This window comes from Perca fluviatilis, chromosome 6 (genome assembly GCF_010015445.1).
Source record: "Perca fluviatilis chromosome 6, GENO_Pfluv_1.0, whole genome shotgun sequence".
Lineage (NCBI taxonomy): Eukaryota > Metazoa > Chordata > Actinopteri > Perciformes > Percidae > Perca > Perca fluviatilis.
The window spans coordinates 20,846,479-20,870,555 of NC_053117.1; the positions used below are offsets into that span (position 1 = coordinate 20,846,479).

The following is a 24,077-nucleotide window of genomic DNA, read 5'->3' on the forward strand; positions in this document are numbered from 1 at the left end:
ACTGACCAAACAGAGACAATGCAGACAATAACACTGTTAAATAAATGTTCATTTTAGTTTAGAAATGTTGTTGCACATTAATTATTGTTATTATTAAATTGTGTATATTATGAGATGCAAAAAATAACAACATGATATCGGCATTATATATTGGCCATCGGTCGCCGTGCTCTCTAAATATGATCATCCGCCATCGAAAAACCCATATTAGTCTACCACTAGATAATGTTAATCACTAGCGAGCATGAGAGAGAAGTTCTAATCCTGCTTAGACTGCCATCTCCGCACACCTGGCAACCGCTTTGAAGCCAAGTGGGCGTGCTTGTCAAATTGTCGGTCTCAAAAAGTTACAATATTTGTTAAATAGAGTCCCCTCAATTCCGATGTCGAAAAGGTGTGGGGGAGTGGATTTCAGACGCTGTTCAACGACCTGACAAGCATTATTACCTCTTGAACTATACTGGTCTCAGCAATGACTTACTGTATGTTGCCACATCTAATTGAAATTATTCTGCAACCATTTTGAAGCAAATAAGTACCTGTATCAATATACTGCACCTTTGAAGCCATTAAAGGAGTGGTCATTTTGGGAAATATGCTTAGTCACTTTCTGGATGAGAGAAAGATGAGAAGATGGATACTGCTCTGATGTCTGTATGCTAAATATGGAGCTACAGCCAGCAGCTGGCTAGCTTAGCTTAGCATAAAGACTGGAAATGGGGGAACAGCTAGCTTAAGTCTGTCAAAAGTAACGAAGTCTGCCGTAGCACGTTGTATCTTGTGTGTTTAATCTGTACAGAAATGTAAGAACAACAAGTTGTACTTTTAAGGCTACTGTCCTGTAGTCTCTGGTTGGCTGGAAACCTGACGGTGGCGACCTGCCCGGGCCAGACATAAGAGTGGTGTCAGTCTTCAGTTTTCTAATGTTACTGCTGAAAGAAAGCAATGAAGTGTGTTTTCCAAAATGTGCAACTATTCCTTTAAGCACTATCAAAACAAATTTTTATACTGAAAATAACTGCATGGCATAATTTGTAAGATTGTGCATCAACATAATACATTGCAAAACAGTAGACTTGATTGAATCAGAGCAACATTTGTTTTAAAGTTGTATATCTTTAAATCTTTAACCCTCTTCTTTGCATTATCAAGGTGGTGATATGCTCTAACGGTGTCTTCAGTTTCCCTCTCATTATCGCTGCGTCTTTGATGCTGTGGGTTAGAGGTACAGGAAACCATCGGGAAAATATGTTCAACTTTCTAGATGCTTTATATCTATCTCTGTAATGATGATAAACATGAATAAAGTGATGTTGTGTCGCTTTGATGATCCTCACATTCAAAGAAAAAGGGAGATGGAGACAGTGTGACAAAGTCCTCAGAGAGTCTAGTTAAAAGTAAAGCTGGTGGGCTTTGGGGCAGAGAGGGTAAAACACACACACACACACACACACACACACACACACACACACACACACACACACACACACACACACACACTCTTCTACATTCTTTCAGCGTACAGTAAGTGGAGGAGTTATTTTGCATGCACATCTTCCATTCACAGTTTTTGGAAATAATAATTGGAACTATGAAAAGTGAGGAGGAGGGACCAGATTCACATTCAACATTTAAAGTAACAGAATATGAGGTTGGATGCAGTAATGTAGAATGGGCCGTGGCCCGAGCCACAAAAAGCCTTGGCCTGTTAAAATCATATTTGACTATATCTTGAAAGAGAACTGGTAGAATGTAGTTCTAATGAAAACTCTTCAGGATGAGGATGCAAATGTCACAGATGTATTTATGTTTTGTGTATTTGGTTTGAACTCGTAGGGACCTTAAGCAGTGTATGAAAAAAAAGAGTTATTTCAATTTTCTCTTTTTTAGAATAATGTGCCTGTCTGAACTGTTATGTAATGCACTCCTTAAATATTGAATATAAGTCATTGGCAGTATATACAAAGTACATATGTGTTGTACTACCATATGGAACTGTGAACAGCCCACTGCCACTGTTGCTAGTGTAAGTGCTGATCCATAGCCAAGTGAGCCATATGTTTCTTGTGTAACTTATTGCTTTCCCATTCCCAATAAAGTGGCAGAATAAAAAGGCTTTTATAGGTCCCTGTGGGTAGCAGCTACTTCCAGTGGTAGTCACTGAGCTGTGGGGTGGCTGTGGTGACAAATGGCACCAAGCACATATTTTACTATTGCCATTTACAATGCATGATCCAGCCTGTGCAGCTCAAATGACTGTGCAGCAACACTGTTGGAGAGTTATGTTAGCTGTGTGTGTGTGTGTGTGTGCGCGCATGAGCTCGCACCCATGCAAATATGAATTGAGCTTGTTTTGAGTTTATCCATCAGTCACTTTTTCTTATAAGATAGCCAGACATGTCAAGCTGACACTAGTTATAAGTAGTGGTAGTAGATAATTAAAACTCTTTTGCAAAGATGACAGTTGGATGTATTGCCCCATGAATGTGCTGACATAAATATGTAGAAATGTGGGAATATAGCAATAAAACAAATCTGCAGTCACCATGTTAAAAAAAGGATGCTACTGCTGGAAACATCATTATTGAGTGGAGTAGACACTATTTGGTTGTGGTGGCAGTGAAGGACATATCCTTGTAAAACATATATATATATATATATATATATATATATATATGTGTGTGTGTGTGTGTGTTTTCTAGCCATTAACTCTTGATACATTTTAACAAATTGCTGTGTCCATGTATGTTATTACCATTTCCCACTAAACCACTATAAGAAAATGTACACGGTGGGGAAGTAGCCTAGTAATGTACAAATGCTGGGTGCACAACCTTCATTTGATGGTCGTATAGACTAGCCTACTGCACACAATCACCAAGACAAAGAAAATAAAGTGCCATCATATTGTAATATATTCCTTTACAGTTATCTAAGCTTACTTCATTTATTTTGTATGGAAGTGTATTTATTGAAGCGGATACACTGCTTTGGAGATTTACCTCTCATACAGTACATCCCTTTGCAGGTCCAACGCACGTGGCCGTCAGGGGGCAGTCGGTGAGCTCTCGGAGAAACGTGGCTCCTTGGTTTATTCCACACCGGTAGCAATTATACGCGCGCACACGTGCGTACACGCGCAAACAGTAGACAGATGCAATGGATAAAAAACAAAAAAAAGTCTGCCTAGTTTATTGTATATGTCACACACATAACCATGTCATACAACTGGGAGTTAAAACAACAATCCAATAGAAGTTAGAAAAATAAAATGTCTGGAAAAAAATTCTAAAAGAAACATGTAATGAGGTTATTATAGTGTAAGGAGTGAGAGAGAATCTACTTCCATAATGTATCTAACGACAAAAATATAAACATGTTATTAAGCGTTAGATTCATTTGGATTCTGTTTTTTTGTGTTATTGAAAAGAGGGGGAAGAGGAAAGCAGAGTGAAGGAGAGAGGGAGACAGTCTCGTATGGTAGCCAGAGGGCGGTGGCATTTCTGTCTCTGCGTAAACGGAGAGAGTGGAGAAGGAGAGAGCGCACGGAGAGAAAAGCAGAGCTTAGTGGCAAGGCAGCAGTGCCGCTGACACGAGTGAGGGACCCCGTGGCTATTTCCACCACCTCTCTCTTCTCACAGCTTAACCTGCGCCTTTTGAGACGGACTTCGACATCGGGACTATAGGCTATAGACCTTTTGGTTTTGGACTCGTTTGATTAATCAGCAGACCCTGAAGTGGAGAGGGGGTTCTTATTCCCCCACCGTGGACCGAGGAGTTGTGTGTGTGTGTGTTTATGTGTTTTACGCGTTGCTTGTAATGGGGAAAAGTGGACAGAGAAGTGGAATAGGACACGGGGGTTGCAGCTTGGTGAGGATGTGCGCCACGCCGGGGATCCTGCTTCTCATAGTGCTCGTACACCAAGGAGTCGCCCAAGGTAAGGCTGGAGAGCGCGTCTTCTTTCACATCTTTTTTTTAATACACTTTAATTGTTTTAGAGCGACGAAAGCTTTCCTTCATTGCCGAGATGCGTCTGAGTGGCATGCTATAGTGGCGGCATGCCTGTGTTAGTATAGGCGGGCAGGCAGAAGTCGCTCTTGCCTAGGAGGTTTACTTTTTTGTGTGCCGTATTTCCATTTAAATTGAGCTGATGCTGATGAGGGGATGCTTTACGGTCAGCTTCTCAAGGTGTAAACCATGTAGGCTAAAGCTGCGCATTTCCCTGCCTGCTTGAAGTGTGCGGTGCCAACTGAAAGGTAAAACTCGCAGCCCTCGTTTCCCTGCGAGGAACGACTATAATGGGCTAATTCATTTAGGAGGATTGAAAAATATACGGTTAATTCAAAAAGAGTAATATGTGAGAAAATGTTGTCTTGACGCTATTGTGAATCCGGTAAATAGCTTAGGAACGTGGGTGCAAAAACTCCCGAAGTCCCTGTTGAATTGAATATCGCAGTAGTTTTTCGTCTGGAATATAAATGGGCAAATCAACTCCGAATTTAATTAACTGCATTTTAATTAAACTGCAGTTAAATTAAGATGAAACAGTGAAGGGCAGGACTTGGACTCGACGATGAGCCGTCTCATTGCAGAGCACTTCGCACTATAGAGGCGACGCTTCACTGCTCCGATTGGAAAATTGATCAGAAGTCACAAACACTCACAGCCTGCCAGAGGCGTAGAGGCAACTATACAAATCTCACAACTAAAAACAGGAGTCCTCAGAAGAAATGTGCTGCAAACATCATTGCAGTTGAAGGTAAAATGCCACATATCATCAGCTCGCCGTCATTATCTTATAAAGAGAGCTCCAAAAATAGCATGGGCTTTTGAAATCATAAGGTGTTGTTTTGTATTCCTACCATATTCTCGCTATAATCCCCCAGTGAAGCCTACCAGGAATATTAACGGGACATTTCTTAAGAGTGGCGTGCAGCAGCGGCTGGTGTTAGTGGAAGACACCGCATGTTGCAGGTTGACTGAAGCCCGAATAAGAAGAAGCCTAACTTTATAACGTCAAGACATTTTATTTTCATTTAAGAGCTCCGTGAGATCCAAAATGTCACTGGCTGCTGTTACAATATGCTGACAGTCAACACATTTCTCTCTCACACTCTCATGGACCTCCTCAGGCAGCAGAACTTGTGCTGTGTTATAATGTCTAACCTTTCCGTTTTACCAAGTTGCTTAATTCAGCACATCCCCTCTATGGCCTTAGTAACCTGGTAAGTTTGACCTTTATAATAGGCAACTATGGTGGGTTTCATCCCCTATTATAGTTTGTAAGTATAATATTCTAATACCCTACCAGGTCTCGGTGTTGCTTTAGTCTTTACCCTCCATTATATAACTAATATTCCAGCTGAAAGCCTCTTAGATGATACAGTAAATTGCCTAGTCCACACCAGACTGCAGTCAGAAAATTGGTATTGACATTACTGATTGGCCTAAGGTTTGTCCTGAATTTGGCAGTAATTGGACATGATGTTGCTGCCACCTTTCTCTCGTTGCCCAGGGGAACAACATTTCAGCAACACCCACCAATATTCATTATGACCGTTCTCTATTGGTTTACTGTTAAATCAATACATTGCAATTTAGGGACACGATTTGAGTAGGCCTTCGCCCACCTCTGATGAATTGCACTTTGCCACCCGCATGTGACTCAATTTGACAAATCTCATAACTGGAAATTAAAACTGTTGATGTTTTTCGGGCAGATGAAAAAATCTTTGCACACCTGAAAACTGCAGTTTGCAGTGCACTTTATATTTCTCCTCTCCCTCCTAGTTTGGGCTTGTCTGCAATGTTGTCCGTTATTTCTGTTCCTAACAACTTGACTCATGTTTCTGAAGTTGGTTCTTTGTGTGCGAGGAGTCACTCCATTAGTTGTTCTATTGAATAGGGAGAAACACACAAACACATTGACCTAACTGTGGGGGAGTGGGTTGCTTTGTGTACATAACTGATCCTCTGTGCATCAGTGCTGGATTCAATTCCCAGTTCATTCAGGTAGAGATTTTCCTTCAAATTACATACTGTGTTTGTGTCTGTGCCTTTTTGTCTTTGAATGGGAAATAAAAATAGTTGTTATAACCAAACAATTCTGCTGTTTAGTTCTGCTCATGCATCGTGTCTTGCTGAGTTTGTGTCTAATGATTTTTTAGGATGATGCAATGAGGATTCAAATGCAATAATGATGAATGATGAGAACCAGTGGTGTAGTCTAATGTATTATAGTGGGTATACTGTACTGTGTGTGGTGTGTGTGTGTGTGTGTGTATATATATATATATATATATATATATATATATATATATATATATATATGTGTGTGTGTGTGTATGTGTATATATGTATGTGTATATATGTATGTGTATATGGGCTACACTGGATATCATAGTGTGTGTGGGGGTGGGTGTCCTCCCCCAGGGAAGTTTTGAGTGTCAACAACTTCATTTTACCTTTATTTACCCTATGCGAAGAAAAAGAACACAGATGACAATTCAAAATATATAAAAAATATAATGGAAAGTATTTTTTTGCATGTGATTGGGCATTTTTAAGTGGATATATGTAAATCCTGGAGCTTTCTTAGTGGGTATACTGCGTATACCTGCGTATCACGTAGACTACACCACTGATGAGAGCCCTAAAATTTTCAAATGTTTTCAAGTACACTTATCCCACACATAATGGATTCAATCCAAGTAGTTCTACTTTACATTTCTTTTCTTTTTTTTTAGCACTTAGTCATTTAATCTGGCATGTAGAGATCTTTTTCCTAGCTTTGCAGAACTAATAGAAACACTATGGAAAAGTCTCCTGCACGGAGACCCACACTTGTGCGCACACACACGTGCCCTTACAATGAGAGGAGAGTGTTAGTTAAGATCCTCTCATGCCAGCTTGAGTGCATGTGTCCGCCTTCCAACTAAGCCCCACCCTCAAGCCTCTTGGTCTATTAAAAAGCCATTAGCTAAGCCCCCTTACATTTGATCTGGAATGAATGGGTGTCAAGATCACTCTACAAAGTCTGAAAAGTCCCCTTGTTTATTATGATGACTAAGCTGCGGTGTAGCCAGGTTCTATAATACAGCTGCTATACGGTGTTAGTCTAAAACATTTGGTGTGTTTCTGCGTTATACGGCCCCTGCAGTCCCTGTCATTTTAGATTCCACAGTTTGGCTGTTGGATTCTGGTTACAGACAAATTTTTCTGTGGCATGTGTGTTTCAGTGCGATACACTTTTCTTTAAATTTAACACAACCATTTATTCTAGATGACTTTTTTGACTTTGTTTAAATATATGTTCTTGAATTGAAAGTTGATTTAAAGCAACCAGTTTGACATTACAATGAGGGTGAGTTAGTATTCAAGTTTGTGTATCTGCATAGGTGAATGTTGGTGTGTAGGTGCATGTGTGTGAACCCGGTGGTGCAGAGTTATTTAGATGTACTGAAAGTGTTCACATGAGCGGCGTATGAGTGTGTGTTTATGAACTTGGCAGCTTAAGGATGTTCTCAGAACTCCTGTGGTGTGTGTGTGTGTGTGTGTTTCTGTGCACATGTGTGCCAGAATGTACATGGGAGATTGTGTGATTTTGTCCATGTGTGTCAACTTGGCATCATAACGGGGCTCCAGCAAAGCTCACATGGTATTTTGTTGCGTGCGTGCGTGCGTGCACTCTTGGCATTATGATATTGCCAGAGATCCCATGCTGTCTCCCATTATGCTCTGATCCTGTCCCATGGTGCACTGCAGCCATCCAGGGTTCAGTGATTGTAGGGGGACAGCTGAAAATTATTGGAACTAAATAGGCGAATTTGATTGGCTGCACTACTCCAGGCAGCACAATGGGATTGGCCGAGCAGGTTTTATGTGGTAAATTTGATGCTTTTTCTTTATCAGGGCGAGAGAGGGGGAGATAGAAAGAGAAGGATGAATGGATGAGGAAGGGAGAGATCTCTCTGGGTGGTTTGTACCAGCTTTGATCACTCCACTAGGACTTGACAAGCTGACTGACAACACACACACACACACACACACACACACACACACACACACACACACACACACACACACACACACACACCAAGATATTTCTGCAGTCAAACAATGCTACATTCTGTCTGCATTGTGTGTGTGTGTGTGTGTGTGCGTGCGTGTGCGTGTGTGTGCGTGCGTGTGCGCTCGGACAGGCCTTCACAGGAGTGTATGAAAGGAAGTCTTTGATTGTGTCTGGGGTTGTTTTGTATAGAAGACCCTCCTGCTGGTAGCCTAGTGATGGCAGATTTCTCTTACCCTCTCTGCCTTTTTAATTTTTCTTTTTTTCCTTGCTTACTCATCCGCACATTTAATAGAGTCTTACTATTAAGTGTGACCAGTCATGAGACATTTTTCCATCCACCTTTTCTCTATCTCTATCCTTTCAGTCTGCATCCTCTGTTAGCTGCTGAATGGGTTTTACTGACCTTTTTTCCTCTCTTCTTGCCTGCAGCCTTACATGATCATCCATTCACTCACTCAGTAGTCTTCATGTTGGACTGTAAAAATGCTGGACCTACAGTTGTGTGTGTCTTATATACGGTTTACTTGGAGCCCATAGCAATTACAGCTCGGCCTATTTAAAAAATCAAGAGCCTGAACGTGGGTTGTTTGTGTAGCTGCAGAGAATTTTTGCAGGCATGTTTTTCTTTGAGGAAAGCAGAGATGAAATCCGGTTTAGAAGAAGTGTGGTTTTCAAAAGGCTGTGTCGACAAAGTGTGTCACACCGCTTGCACCATTTGCTATCTCTCACTCTCCGCAGGGGAAAACCCAGGATGGAACATAAGTGTGTGTGTCTGTCTGTCTGTCTGTGTGTTTGTCTGTCTGTCTGTCTGTGTGAATGTTAACTAGAGAGACAGGCTGAGCTAGAGAAGAGGAAAAAGAGAAAGGAGAAGCTAAATGTTCTGAATCCGATTCCCAGCATCTCCTGCTGTTAGGCTTAATTCCTTCTAGAGTTTCATGTAAAGATCTGGAATTATGAATTTTTCATGGCCTGCGAAACCTAAGGCCTCATTTGGGGCTCTCATTTCCAGGCTTTTTCTGTGTGTGTGTGTGTGTGTGTGTGTGTGTGTGTGTTCTGAGAGAACACTGTTTGTTCCCCATCAATGGCCTACTATATAGTTCCCACTGGTCCCATGCAGTCCTGCACTGCAAAAAATTGATTTTATTCCCAGATTTGGATGTACGTTCTTCATTATTTCTAAAGTTATATTAATATATTATCAATATTATAAAAACACATTCAGAAACACAATGCAATATTGTAGTTAATGAGCTACTAGATCATATCATTGGAACAAATTCACATTATCACGAAATGGCCAAAGGTTCTTATTCGACTTAAATTAGTTAACATAAAAATCCTGTAAAATTATTTTCGTGAAGCTAAATCTGAGATGACTTCTCTTGTTATTTTTTGCAGCCTACTGCAAGGAGAAACTTGACGTCTTTGATTCCCTTAATAAACAGTTTAGCTGAGTGAACCGATGCCACCGAGTGCCAGGCCAGAGATTTTTCTATTTATTTCTCTTTTGTCCATCTTGAGACATTGGACAACAGTTCCTATTTCCTGTCATTTGTCCCCATTTCTCTCACTCTCTCTGTCCTGCTTTCTCTCCTTCCCATCTGCTACCTCTGACGTTCTGTTTGCCTCACTCACTTTTAGCTCCCTTTTAATTATTCTCTTCTTCTGCTACTGTCTCTCACCACTCTTTCCCTTTTCTCTAGTTAGATTTACACAGTTTAATTAGAGTGTGGCCCAAACAGTGGACATATTGTTGTGCAACTGAACGGGGCCCACAACCAGCGGGACATAATGTGTTTGTGTGTGTTTGGTCACAGAAACATGGTGGAAAACTCATCACTTAGCCGGAGGGAGGGAGAGGGTTTGCACACACACACACACACACACGCGCGCACAACACACACACACACACACACACACACACACACACACACACACACACACACACACACACACGCGCGCGCACAACACACACACACACACACACACACACATACACACACTGTTCCAATACAGATAGTTGGAAGGAAAAAGGGAAGGAAACAAGGAAGGAGACAGACAGAGAAATGGAGTGTCACACCATGCCAGCTGCTCTCCATTGAAATCTCACCCTGTATCTTTTTTTTAAGGCCTTGCCTCTATTCACAGCCAACAGCTTAGGCTTTTCATGGTCTATATATTCTTTTTATTTGATACCGTAAAACCTCCAGTAAATAGCCCGGGCTGGTTTACTTGCTTCAAAACACAATGTGCAGCAAACTGCGCTTATTGAAGACAAGCGATTACCGGAGACACTTTTTTTCTTCTGTGTGTAAAGAAACCAACTTCTACCTCTTCAGCTTAATCCCCCTGTCCCTTCCTATGTCTGTCTCTGACACTTTGTTTGGATTCATGCCAAAATACCAATCTGCTGTGGCTCCAGATTTTTTGCTCATGGCACTCGTATTAAAAACAGACTGCAGATATGGGTATGTATGTATTGCTTAACCTTAATGAGCCACAGCATTGCACAGTTGTCGCTCCTTAAACACACACGAATGCAAAGACAACACATTTTCTAAATATGTGTGCTCCGTTTGAAAGAACAATTCCTTGAGTATAGACACACGACCAGCAGATGGGTGCTGGGTGCTTTGGCTGAGTGGTGAGTTTGTGTGTCGGAGTAAGAGAGTCTTATTTGTGTCACCATGAATATGTAATTAATCTGCCATTGAGAAAAGACGACGTGTCGCAGCAGGGGGTCCGCGAGGCTGGGACCCCGGCTCCTTTTTGTTTCCACTGAAAGCTTGTTATGGGCATTGTCCTGTATTGAGGGGAGCGAGAGAGATGGAGCAAAAAGAAAGTAGGGACAAGGTTAAGAGAAGAAACTTAAGAGAAATGGAGAGAGGGAAAGAGAATAAAGTGAGAGAAGAAACAGAACTAAAGGGGAATTTTGTTTTCTTTTTTTTTGGTGGAGAATTTGACATTCACGCTCCATTTTGATAGGAAACAAAGCTGCACTGTAAAAGCCCATTCAACTCCTGGTTGAGAGAGGATTGGGGAGAGGCGGAGGGAGCGAGCAAGCGTGTGGAGCGGTGTTGGGAAGCCGCCTGAAGGATTAGTCTTTCTCGTCTTCGTATCTTTCGTCACTACATTCTCCCTTCCTTTGTAACGCTTTTTTCCTCTTGTGCTGTCCTTTCCCCATCCCCACTTTTCTAGCCATTTTCCTCTCTTTTTCTTGCTCCCTCAATCCAACCCCTCCCACCCTTACCCCCAACAGTAACCCCCCCCCCCTTCTCTGTCTGTGCCAAAACTGTCTGGTAATCTAGTGGTCCATCTGAAGGAATATGCACAAACCTGAAACCATAATTACTATAATCACCACTGTAACTTTTTACCTCCTAGGCTTACGTCTGCACTTTGCACACATGCGTTAACACACACGCACACACAAGAGTTTTGTCTGTTTTGAAAAGAGTACATTGTAATTCTGTAGGATGCCATGAAAAAGGGGATTTAGCATGTCTTGTAAAAAGGTTTTTGGTTGCCTGTTCTCCTGCTGTAGACATTATGTAATTTACTGTAGTGTACCCTGTGTAGGCTTAGGAAAAACAAGGGACACACACACACACACACACACACACACACACACACACACACACACACACACACACACACACACACACTCTGAGACGGGTAAGAATGCACAAAATCGACAAAAGCTGTTACATTCAGTTCAAGTTTATTGTGTATGATCGGTGCAAAGGCACACACAAACACACTAACACATGGTACAACAAGTCCATTCACTTATTTTGGCTCCACACCAGCTGTAATAAGGAACCCACTATATTTTACTCTGCGGGTGACAAGATTACGTGTAAGCAGTTTGCTTTGATTCATTTGAGCACAGCATTCAAAGTGGCTAATGAATATGGGCAGTACTTTGCTGAGAAGGCATGTTTGTTTGTGTGTGTGTGTATGTGTGTGTGTGTGTGTGTGTGTGCGTGTGTGTGTATGTGTATGTGTGTGTGTGCGTGTGTGTGTGTGTGTGTGCGTGTGTATGTGTGTGTGTGTGTGTGTGTGTGTGGATGAAATATCACATTGTTATTTTCCAGAATTATCCATGCGCACAGCGTTTTTTTTCCCTCTCCACCCCCAAAAGAGCACAGGTAGGAAGGCACTGTAGGTGGAGAAAGGAGAGAGAATAATGACTCTCCACTGAAAAGCTTGCTTCCTGAAATCTTTTGTTCTGCGGGAAAAAGTGAGCGTGTAGAGGTGAAAGAAGCAGGGAATCAGAAGAACCAGGCAGAGGCAAAGCTGAACGAGTGGGAGGGAGAAAGATATAGTGACTTGGATATAGGGACATCAAGCGCGGAAGCGAGATAGGGAAAGACTGCAGGGTTAGTAATTAATCACAGAGAGGGAAGAGATTTGATGAAACGAAATGGTGAAAAAGGAATGACTGAATAATTTCACTCCACTTGAATTTACAGTCATATACAGGAGCTTTGGTGTTTGCATCATCCTATTTAGGCCTCTTGAGGTCAGAGGCTATGTGGTAAAGACTTGGTTTAATAAGTGGATTATGTCCAGAAGGGCAAGTTGTAAGTATTCATTGGTCAGATATTGAGGACAAAAGAACATGTCAACACTGGGAAAATCACACAGGAATCAAATACAGATAAGGGGGAGGGGGTGTCCGGGGCCTTGTTGGTGAAGATGACTGCTGAGGGGAAGAAACCGTTTTTATGGTGAGGTTTTGGTCCTGATGGACCGCAGCCTCCTGCCAGAGGGGAGGGGTTCAAACAGTTTGATCCTGGGTTGAGAGGGCATTTAGTAGTGGAGACAGGGACTGGTTTAAAGAGTCAAAGTACAGGTTTAGATAGAGAGATGCTAAAAAAACTGTACTCTGAGAAACTCCAACACGTTTTCAGCTAATTACACTACAAGCCAAAGCTTGATACGTTTTTATATTTAAAAAAAAAGGATCTTACTCTTTAACAGAAAGGTCGACCTCTGTAGGAATCCTTTCCATAATGTTGTCAGACACTTAGAATAATAATCTGAGCCTGTCCGTGGAAAAAGAAGCACTTTTGTGGACGTAAATTGAAGTTGAGCAATTGCTGAATAACTTACATTGTAGCTTGTTTCGCTGACTGCCGACTGCAGTGATCTTGCTTAATACTGGACCAGTTTCAAAGATTGTTGTTCCCATTAGTCACTTAGACACAAAACATAGGAAAATAGGGCCCAGGTTGCAACAAAACTGAAGTTATGTTTTAAATGGACTACATTTTATATAGAACCTTTCTACCTTACCAGATAAAGCGCCTTACAATTTACCTCTCATTTACCCATTCACACACCGCTGGTGGAGGAGCTGCTGTGCAAGGCACTGGCTTGCCCATCGCGAGCAACCTGTGGTTCATTGTCTTGCTCAAGGAGCCAAGGATCGACCTGCAAACCTTGAACTAAAAAACTGTGGACTAAACTAAGAGCAACAATTAACTGACTTGATATTAAAACAGAAAAGTTAACTTGCCTTGGTCTGTGAGTCAGTTGGGCTAACAAGTCCGAAGAAAGGTTTGGTCTATGCTACACAGAGTGAAAGTTACCAGTTGTATAGTTTTTTTTTTTTTTTTTTACTTGATGAAAATGTATCGGCCTGTTTTCTGTGGGCTTGGTTGCCTTTGTCTCCACAAGTTTCTGTATGAAAAGACAAAGTGAATTGATTCATCACTTGTTGCCCATGTCAGACTGCACAGAACAGATTGTTTTCCTGCAGGTTCTACTTCTACATTACAATGGTGTGTGGACTTCATATCTTGTGTTTTATTGCATGCTTTTGAATGTGTTTGTTTGGTGCGCTGAGTTATGTAGGTTTTCCTATCGGGAAATCACTTTAATATTGACTGAAATAAAAAAGGTGTAATATGAATAAAAACATGACCGGTCACTCTGGTATTGATATCATGCGAAGTGATAGTGAAGTGAAATGCACACAGACTTTGGGCACTTCACTTTTGAAGAACAACTTAAAATCAGATTAAAATCTATCTTTCATTGTGGCAAATTTCCATTTGTTAATGTATCAGTTAGGGCACTAAAATCATTTTAATCAGTGGCTTACATCCAGAAATTCAACTGTTTGCCACAAACTTTAAGAAGCACCAAGTCGGCGGCTGGTGCAGATAATCAGATATTACCTTTTAGGTAACTTTTTCTAAAGAGGCTTACATTAAATGGGGTGATGATGAGGTCAGTGGATTAAGGCTTTAACATTGTTTTTGAATGATTGAGAGATTTAAGATCTTCTCTCCTGCAGTGTCTCGCCAACCTCTGAGTGAAAGTCAGGCTTTATTATCGGTGCTCAGCATTGTGACTCAGCAATGCAGCTATAAAAGTACAGACCTACGACTTGTTTTGTGCAGTTGTTTATAACATGTTTCAGATATGCTTTGTTTTCATTGATTCTCTCCCACACAGACTTTGTGTGTGTGTTCAAGCACATGAGTTGTGTGTGCATGTGTGTGTGCTAACTTGCTACCTGTGCTCTTCTGATCTGAGCCCTCTGGCTCTCCGAGCTGTATTGTCTTACAACATTTATTGGTTTATTGAAAAGAAACCCTAAAAAAATCTCTCTTTTAGTCTTTCTCCCTCTGCTTGAGGTATTTTGTATTTTCATCCCCAAGGATTCTGTAAGACTTAAAGCTCCATGACAGGTACCGTGGTAGTCTTGAATTGCATTGCTTGTTTTTTTGTCCTTAAAACAAATTTCATTGTAGTTCATTATGCAATTTCTTGTAGGAGGTCAGTTGAATTCAATACTGTTTTTGATATGACAGCCCTTTACTATAATGGCATGGTAATTTTCTCAATGGCAAAAAGTATCCGACATGAAGGAATGTGTCCATGATCATGGCTTGGTATGACTCCCATGCTCAATAGTCTAGACCAAAGATTACACAACATGCTTTTGTTTCCTCCAAGCTAGCGTGATTATACGTCATTACGTCAAAAGATGGACCACATCTGATCTGACATATTGTTCATGAAATGTTGAGGTATCACATCATTATCTGTGTTATTGGAAGATCGAGATTGGCGCTCCCTGCTGTGATCTGACAACTGATGAAATCTAGATGTAATTTTACATGGAAGTCACAGGCACACACACATGCTTGATCTGAGAAAAGTTTTATAATGGCACAGCATGAAAAAGTGAAACAAAGGATGAGCTAAATTGGACCCCAGAAACAGACAATTTTGTCTTTCAAGTGCTATCTGTATGTTCATGACGCACTTTTTTTCTTTAGGAAGTAACACAGGGAAAGTAAAGAGTAAAGAAATGCAACAGATGGAACTGTGTCCTTTTGTGTCCTGCCCTAGTCTTTTCTCAAATAATTTCCAGTTCTACTTTGATGTTGTAAACAACTGAGTCTGTAATGCAGACCACTGTATTTATTCGGTTTGTTGCAGCACTGCTTTTGATCAGGAGGGTGTGGGCATAATGTTCTCCAGTATCATTTAGCTCTAATGAATGCATGTTATCTTTTTTATTTTTTGAAAACAAATTAGTGCTGGTTTCAATATCCGGTCATCAGTTTCCCTCATGAAGAGAATGCAATGCAAGCAGAGATTGCATTCAAATTTAAAAGTAAGCAAATTTTACCTAAAAATAGAATTCACTTAAATTCATTGCTGTGTTGATTTTTCTAAAGAAAACCTTTTCTACCACCAAGCCCTTTAAGTCTTGTCAAACAGAAAAATTATCTGTTTTGTATTTTAGCATTTTGACTTGAGGAATTCTTGTTTGTGGGTGCGAGCTCTCACTGTAGTTTTTGCGTCTTCACGTAATTTTTGGGGCCCACACACACACTTTGTTGTGAGGTGAGAATGAAACAAAGGCACAGCTTAGCTGTCTTTTCACAAAAATAATAGAGAATATATTTTCCTGATAGTCCCAGCAGTGAGGCTGAGCATTTTACACTACTACTGTAGCAGAGGCCTTGATTTAATACATCAAAAGATCACAATGACCCACAGGTGTTTCATATCATGGGCTGTAATCCAGCATTTCAGAGAGTTTTGGACTCAACCTTTCACCTCAGACCAACATTCTTGCTTTTTTGTTGTTCTTATTTATTTGTTCTGTTGCCATCATCATCTCCCCGACGTGCAGCTGGTGTAGTAACGGTTTTCAGCACACAAACTGGCTCACTGTCCAATGACATGTGGCTCAATCGGCCCGCCAATACTGGGAAAACACACGCACGCACGCTGTAGACACCTGCACACACACAGTATACTAAGGGACAAGTGTCTCTGCCCTGTTGAACACTCGCATACAAGGGGTTTCCAGACAGGGCAGCCAACACACACACACACACACACACACACACACACGCACACGCACACGCACACGCACACACACACACACACACAAACAAACACACTATCTCTGAATGGTTAGTTTGGCAGTTAGTGTGGATGGACACTGTCTCTCCATATGCAGTAGCTGTTGTGTTGTTGGCAGGTTTGGCATATCCTGTCACTTTCTTGGACCATATCTGATATTTTGGCAGTTGGGTGTTTTCAGAAGGGCGGGAAAAACCACCTGCACTGTTGTAGCAAACCATTATCCTCAACGTTTAATTCATAATAATGTTTGTACCAAATTTTCTCAAACTCTTTTATAGGTATCAAGGTTGCCTAGATATAGTATAAATATCAATTTAGTATTGATATTGTGATATTAAACTAGACATCTTTGGGCAATTTGGATATCATAATTTGGTGATACTGTATAGCAGCTATAATACAGAAAATACAACATTTAAGCTATAGCTTAAATGTTGTATTTTCCTGGGCTTACAATAAGTTATCTGATCTTAAAAAGGTATTGCAGTGATTTAGTGTTATACCAGTATAGCCTACTGTAAAGGTGGGTCAAAATCAAAGCAGCGGAGATATTCTTTTTGAGTCTTTGGGCCCTATCTTGCACTCAGCGCAATTGCCTTTGTACACCGACGCATGTATCATTCCTATTTTGCACCCGACGCACAGCGGACTTTTCCCTCCACAGACGCACGTCGGTAAATTAGGGAATGTATTTGCGCTCCCGGGGGCGGTTCAGCGAAAAGAGGAGGCGTGTTCCGGCGCAAACGTTACTTTGTGCTATTCTGCAGTTTCAGAAAACAATTTCGCCACTGACCAGGAAAAACCTGGTCTAAAGTCAGTGGCGCTAGTCTAAAGTCATTAGCGTTATTCAGATGCTATTTTAGGGACGAATGCTTGGCCATAATGTAGCGTGCGGTGACAACGCGCATACACTTCTCTCATCTACAGCAGTTCCCATTTTTGAAAACCATACATAATTACAAAGGAAAATATTACTGAAAATGCGCTTCATGTGTTTGGATAGATCAGGAGGCACTTTTACAGTCCTCAAAGCGAACGTTGCGTATTGTTTGTGGCGTTGTTGTGTTTACACATTTCCATGAATCATGGATGTGTTGATGACATAAATGAGGAAATATTAGAGGACTTAAGGAGACGTGATGTTGAACTACGGTGGGATTGGACAACCCGGGCGAATCTGGTCCGGGAGTACGCGCGATGGCTTCTGATGGAGCGGGTGGGACGGAGATGGAGTGGGGGAAGAGGAAGGGGCACAACAGGAGCAGGTGGTGTGTTTGGAGGCCCACGCTCCATTGCTGCAGCAATCCTCTCCAGACTTGAGGAGATGGCCGAGCGGGCCGCAGCAACATCGCAACCCAGCCAAGACGGGCATTTATTACTTTGCCGCATCTCGCATCGGCAGCTCCCTGGCCGTGCACCGGGCAACTCGCCGTCATAATAGCAATCCGCCATGGAACAACGCCCTGCTCTTAAAGGGAATGTGAGATGACGCTCTGATTGGTTTATTGCACGTTACGCCCAAACCACACCTAGCTACTTCAGACCAACCCGTTTTAGATTTGCGTCGGGCGCAAGAGTCATTTATCCCGCCGGTATAATAGCAACAGCGCCCGAGATCCGCCCACAAAGCTACTTGCGTTTTGCGTTTCATACTTGCGTTTCAGATCGTTAAAATAGGGCCCTTTGAGTCTCTAATATGGGTCAAGCAAATGGATAGTGTCTTTCATTAGACAAAAATATTTTTTTTTACTTTTGGAAAGCTCCCTTTTGATAAGTCAACTTAACCTGATGTAAATTGTATAAAACATGTACATTGGTGAAAAAAGTTTTTTTCTATTTTAAAAACACCAAAAGTCATTCCTAAAATAATAGATTGCTGATATTAAGATATTTGGTTGAATAAATTCTGATTTAAGTTAAGTTTACATGTGCAATAATATTCCAAATCCTATCTTGTTTTTGAGGGTAAATTTACATGGACTTTAGAGTAATCAGGCGATTTATCGTCATGCTAATGCCATGTTAAAAACAAAGACTGTGTTGCCTAAGCTTGTGCATATTTGTGTCCATTCTTTTCAGGGTTTCATAACCAATCTTGGCTTTTCACTGGAGCGCCACATCAAGCCTGGGCATCTACCGAGTAATAAATTGGTTGCAACTGTACCAGCTGCACACAATTGTACCATTGTTGCCTACTTGTTGAAATGTGCATCTGTAAGCTATATATTCAGCATTCTGTGCCAATGACATCATGGGGTTTGTTTTCTGTGAGCAGATGAATGAGTAAGAGACGTATGTCATAGTGTCACAGCAGGGTTATTTTACCGCATCAATAGAACCCTCCCTCCTTTTTCTTCTCACTCTGTGTTAGTTTATTTTTACTATCTTGTGTCCATCTCCCCTTCACTCCCTCTCTTCTTTCTCCACTTTGGTCCGAGTCTCTTCCCCTTTATCATTTCTTTCTTTCTTTCTTCCTTCATTCCTTCCTTCACTGCTTCCTTCCTGGGGGAAAGGGGTATTTAAACTTTAAACAAAAGACACAAGGAGGAAAACTTTCCAGAAACATTTGAAGTGTTTTTCCCCCTTCTCTGATCTGAGAAATGTCATCCACACCCAAGGAACGGTTTCAAAAGAAGGAGAAAGTAGCTGAATAAAGCCAGACAATGCCCACGGCTCTCTCTAGCTCCTCCAAATCCTTGTATTGTTGCCGTGGTTATTTGTCTTGCTTCTTCCTCTGGGCCCCTCCAGGGTTTTTGTTTATCTCCGCTCAGTGCTGAGGTCTTGTCAGAAAATGAGGGCAGGGCTGCCATTTTGGCCCCATGTCAACTTGCAACTCACAAAAGTTTATTTTTAGTTTGAAAATGAATTGAAACTCACAGCTAATGATAAACTTCAGAAACTTTGTCAGTTCTGAGTTTTTGTCACTTTTTTGTAATTATGTAGAAGGATCTGCAGTGTCTTGCTGTGTTCATTTAACCAACCATGAAGCAGAAACAGTACCTGCTGCTGAACAGGCAGCAAGTCCCATACCTTGACTTTCATCCTGAAATCACTTCTAGCTAAAGAACCCAAAATACAAAGCCTGTTGCAGACAGTTATGCATGTCTTCATTACTCCACACAATATTGCCTTTTATGAAGGTGATTTTCTGTATATGAGCAAAAGCGAGTGATTGAGAGCACAGCATTAAGTTTTTAAGTGTTCGAGAGCAAATGTGTCACTCTTTATTTAATCTCCAGCTGAAAGGCACCTGGGTGGCAGGATTCAAGGGAAAAGCGGAGCCCTCACCTTCCCAGAATAGTTTCTTCCACACTGTGCTGCTGTAGAGTTTAGTTTAAGTCCTTAAAGCTTTCAGTTCCATCACTTTTAGTCTTTAGAGCAGAGGAGGGGAGGTGTATCTGATTAATTATTTACAGAGCACCGAGTAAGGATAACAAAATGCTTCGGAGTCTTAGACAGACTGGTGCCATTGGGGTTTACAGACTTTGTAGTGACCTGTGTGTTGGAGAGCTTAGGTAAGGAAAATGTTGAAATAATGATATAATGAATTGTATCAAAGGGTCTATTTATTCAAACCGTGTGTATAGATCTACATTTTATTATGGGTTTTAAAACGTGTGTCTATAAGATTTCTGCTTTTAACCACAATTCAATCATGGTAAGCAGTATTTCGAATGTGGCACTCGGACAGAAGAAATAGTCCTTATAAAAACGGTTCAAAACAGGGTCCATGGATTCTCTATAGTATTGAGGACGTTGTACTCTGCAAAGACATGCTACTGTCGAATTTGCTAAATATTTTTTTCAACAAAAATTCTATTCACCTCCATTGTATTGGTGATACTGCTGAGACGCCTATAAACCTTGGCAAAGAAAAAAACTAAACTAGTTTTGTTTGCTTGCTTACTTATTTACAAATTTGGTTGAACTGATCCTTTAAAAAACAATTTAATTGATCTGCTAGCTTTTCCTTTTTTAACTTAACATTGCATATGCCCCCTTAATTGATGGTTTTTGATGTTCATTACACAGTGTATACATTCTGCTTTTGCATTTAAAAGTTCTGTACTGTAGTACACTAGGGGTGCAAGATATATCTACTCAATATTATTATTGTAATATCACATTGCGCAATATTATATCTAGGGGTGCAAGATATATCGACTCAATATCGTTAATGCAATATATTGAAAGTGTTGCAAAAAGTATGCAATATTTTGTTTATTTTGTGGAGCGCTGCGTCCCGTCCGTTGGCTGTGTGGCTTAGTTGTGTTCGATTTAGCGCCCGCTTGAAACGCTATAAAGATCATGTTTCATTGGCCAGTTACCGTGCCACTTGCACGTTAGTGCACGTCAGCGCAACGGTCCACTACGTGACAAACCCTACAGAGCATACCACGTGTGTGCATATTTCGACAAAGTGACACATAGAATAGATAGACAAAAAACAGAATGAATCAGAGAAGAGAAAGAAAAGTTGTGTCCTGTTCTCTTTATTTATATATTTTATACTTGTACAACCAGTAGAACATGTCCTGTTCTTTAGACATGGTCGTTATTTATTTATTCATGTTGTACCAGTCCAATATGACCGTCAGTTGAAATAAACTTTGTGTTGTAAAAACACTTGTTTAATTTGTTATGAATTTATTTTGATGCGTTTACCCGTAACTTTAGTAATTTTACATATGTTTAAAAATATCTAAATTAATATCGATATCACAATATTCATAATCGATATCGCAATATCACATTTTGTCAATATCGTGCAACCCTACTGTAGACGTCATAATGGTTGCAGAAGTAGTGCCTCAAAGAAATGTCACAGGGTTTCAATAGTATTGTGTCGATAGGATCGGAGGGCTAATGAAAAACAAAGTACCACTTTAAAGTTGAGAAGCCTTTTGAACTTCAGTCTTTTTAAAAGTGTTATTTCAGGCGAGGGTTCCCCTACCTACCTACTCAGTCAATACTCCAAACAAGACCCTCTAATCTGTGGAAACAAAACCAATTGTATTCAGGTTTTGTAGACCAAGTGTTGTAACCAATTTGCCTGTAGAAAATCAATCAAGGCAGATATACCGTTTGCCCCTTGTTAGATACATAAAATAGTTTAAAACACGCACGCACGCACGCACGCACGCACGCACGCACGCAACGCACGCAAACACACATACAGATGTCTCGGAGGTCTGCTTAAGTGGACATTTAATCATCAAGGACCTTTTCCTGCTGGCTGCTCTATTGAGTGGGTCACACACACATACACAGACACACACGCTGTTCCTTGGTGTTAGACGCACACACACCCTGTCGCGTGGCTGTGTATTGATTCCCAGTGTTCTCGTGCTGTTGGTTAAACAAGACAGTAATAATGGAGCAACATTGTTTAGTTTGCTTATTGAACTGTGACTGCCTGACATTGATTGTTGTCTTCTGCTTTGGGAATGCATTTGTGTCTCTGTGTCTTCTGCTTTGGGAATGCATGTGTGTGTGTGTGTGTGTGTGTGTGTGTGTGTGTGTGTGGTGCACGCGCACGCGCACGTTTGTTTTATATGTGTGATTTTGACTTTGTGGATAGTGTAGTTGTGGGCGTTTGTGTTTGTAGCTAGCCTTAAGAGGGAGAAGGACGAACTATATAGTCAGGAAAGTTTCTTGCTTAAGATTTTTTTTTACTAATTGCTTGGCAGTTTAGAAGTCAAAGCTCAGTCAAGGCTACAGAAAATACGGATAGAGGAAAGGGTAGAGAAGACGGCGAGGGTGGAAGAAAGAATGAGTGAGAAGTAAATAGTCACTGAGGTGTTTGACAACACTGACTAGAGGCAGAACTTGGTGAAAGAGACAACATCACTCGAGCTACAGTTGGAGTCAAAGAAATGTTTAGCACATCAGGTTAACATGTGGCCCTAATATATAAATTTCAGCTATTTATTCCAGAGCTATTTATCAAATATCAAACTGCCTCAAATTTGAGCATTTATTGAATACATTTCCCCTTTTAGTCTTTTGTTTTTGCAGATCAACCCAGAGGCAAATCTTTTAGAGTTAGAAATAAAAGTTGCTCTCCGAACTTTAGGTTTGAGGTTTTCATGCACAAATGAAATGATTTTACTGCTATGCCATAAGTGGCCTGTTTCAGAGCACCGTAGTGCTGAACTGTTTGAATACGTCTTCAAAATGATTAACCTGATAAGCTTTGTTCAGGTACATTAATGGCGTGCTATCCTGTGGGCTTCAAAAGAATCCATTGAGCTCTGTATTTTCATTCATCACAAGCTGTGTTGATATTACACAAGGTTGTGCCGTTCTAAAATGTCCATGCCTAAAGCCCTACAAGCATCCATGAATAATTCATGATAGTTTAAAATTGAAATTGGTCATTTGTTTCCATGCCAAAGCACTGTGAAAGGAGAATTACAGAATGCTTTGGCACCCAATAATGAATCATGAAGATGTTTTGAATTGACACCGAGAGCATCTGATATATTTATTCTAATGAACAGGGACTCGGAAGCACCTCCAACATTTCAGCGCTCCTGGTCCTGAATTGGTCTCTCTGAGACTCACAGAGGGAGATGCTTGGTTTGCATTTTCTGGTCTATCATTAAAGCTCTTCCCGGTTTTCTGTTAACAAACATGCACGATCATACACGTACGTACACACTTAGGACAGGCACATGCAGTAATGTATGCAGCAGACCAACACACACTGTGGTATTACATGAACAGCATAGTGACTGCTTGCCCTCATTTCTTATGAATTTAGAATGTAGACTCAAGTGGTTGTCTTTTAAATGGAAATAAGTGGTTCAAAGCTTTTTCCTAAAATATGAACCAACTCAAGAGATTTGTCCGTCTGAATTCAATGGTTGCTTTTATTTAAATATTGGAAATGTACAATGTGATGCTCGTCGTAATAGTTATAGTACTTTAGCTGTTCACTGCAATTTCAGTTTTTATATCGTAAATATAGGCTCAGTGTGAAAATGTGCCACTGACACACACGACTAACTGCAGCCAAAACCGACTTCGAGAGGATTTTGAGGCTTGAAGCTGTGTCTGGTTCATCTTGAGCTGTTTGGGATGCTACTTCAGTCTTTCTTTCCCACTTGCTCATTCTCTCATCTGATTCTCACTTTCTTTCTTTATTTCCACCGTTTCAGCATTTTCTCTCCTCCAGCCGCAAAGGCCAGAGGCACCCGTCCCCAGGGGGAGTGGGGTGTGTTTGTGTGTGCGTGCATGAGAGAGAGAGAGAGAGAGAGTTCAAGATGTTGTGAATATGTAGAAGTGTCTGAGAGAGAAACATAGTGAGACTGTAGATTGTATGAGAAAGGGATTGTGTGTCTCCTTGTGTGTGTTTGTGTGTGTACTGCCATGTACCGCCGTTCCTCAGGCTCTCTAATTGGGACATGGGTTCTGTCTGTGCTGTGCACCAACCATTTTCATCTAAGTCCCACATGAGCATCGCTGTAAATCTTGATAATGGTATTAAGCTTGTCGAGCCGGCCTGGGACTTTAGCTTGCAGTGCGTACACACACACACACACACACACACACACACACACACACACACACACACACACACACACACACACACACACAC

The 24,077-nt window shown here is 41.0% G+C and overlaps 1 protein-coding gene across 2 annotated transcripts in view; it reads left to right on the plus strand.

Annotated features, from left to right (window-relative positions):
- Positions 1 to 3,507: 3,507 nt before the first annotated feature.
- The window catches only part of si:ch73-72b7.1 (netrin receptor UNC5C), a 199,864-nt gene continuing 179,294 nt past the window's right edge, over positions 3,508 to 24,077 (plus strand). For both annotated transcript variants that reach the window (XM_039802570.1, XM_039802571.1), the window contains exon 1: positions 3,508 to 3,937. In XM_039802570.1, the coding sequence (XP_039658504.1) occupies positions 3,820 to 3,937 (118 nt within the window). In that variant the 5' untranslated portion in view covers positions 3,508 to 3,819. The remainder of the gene's footprint in view (positions 3,938 to 24,077) is intronic.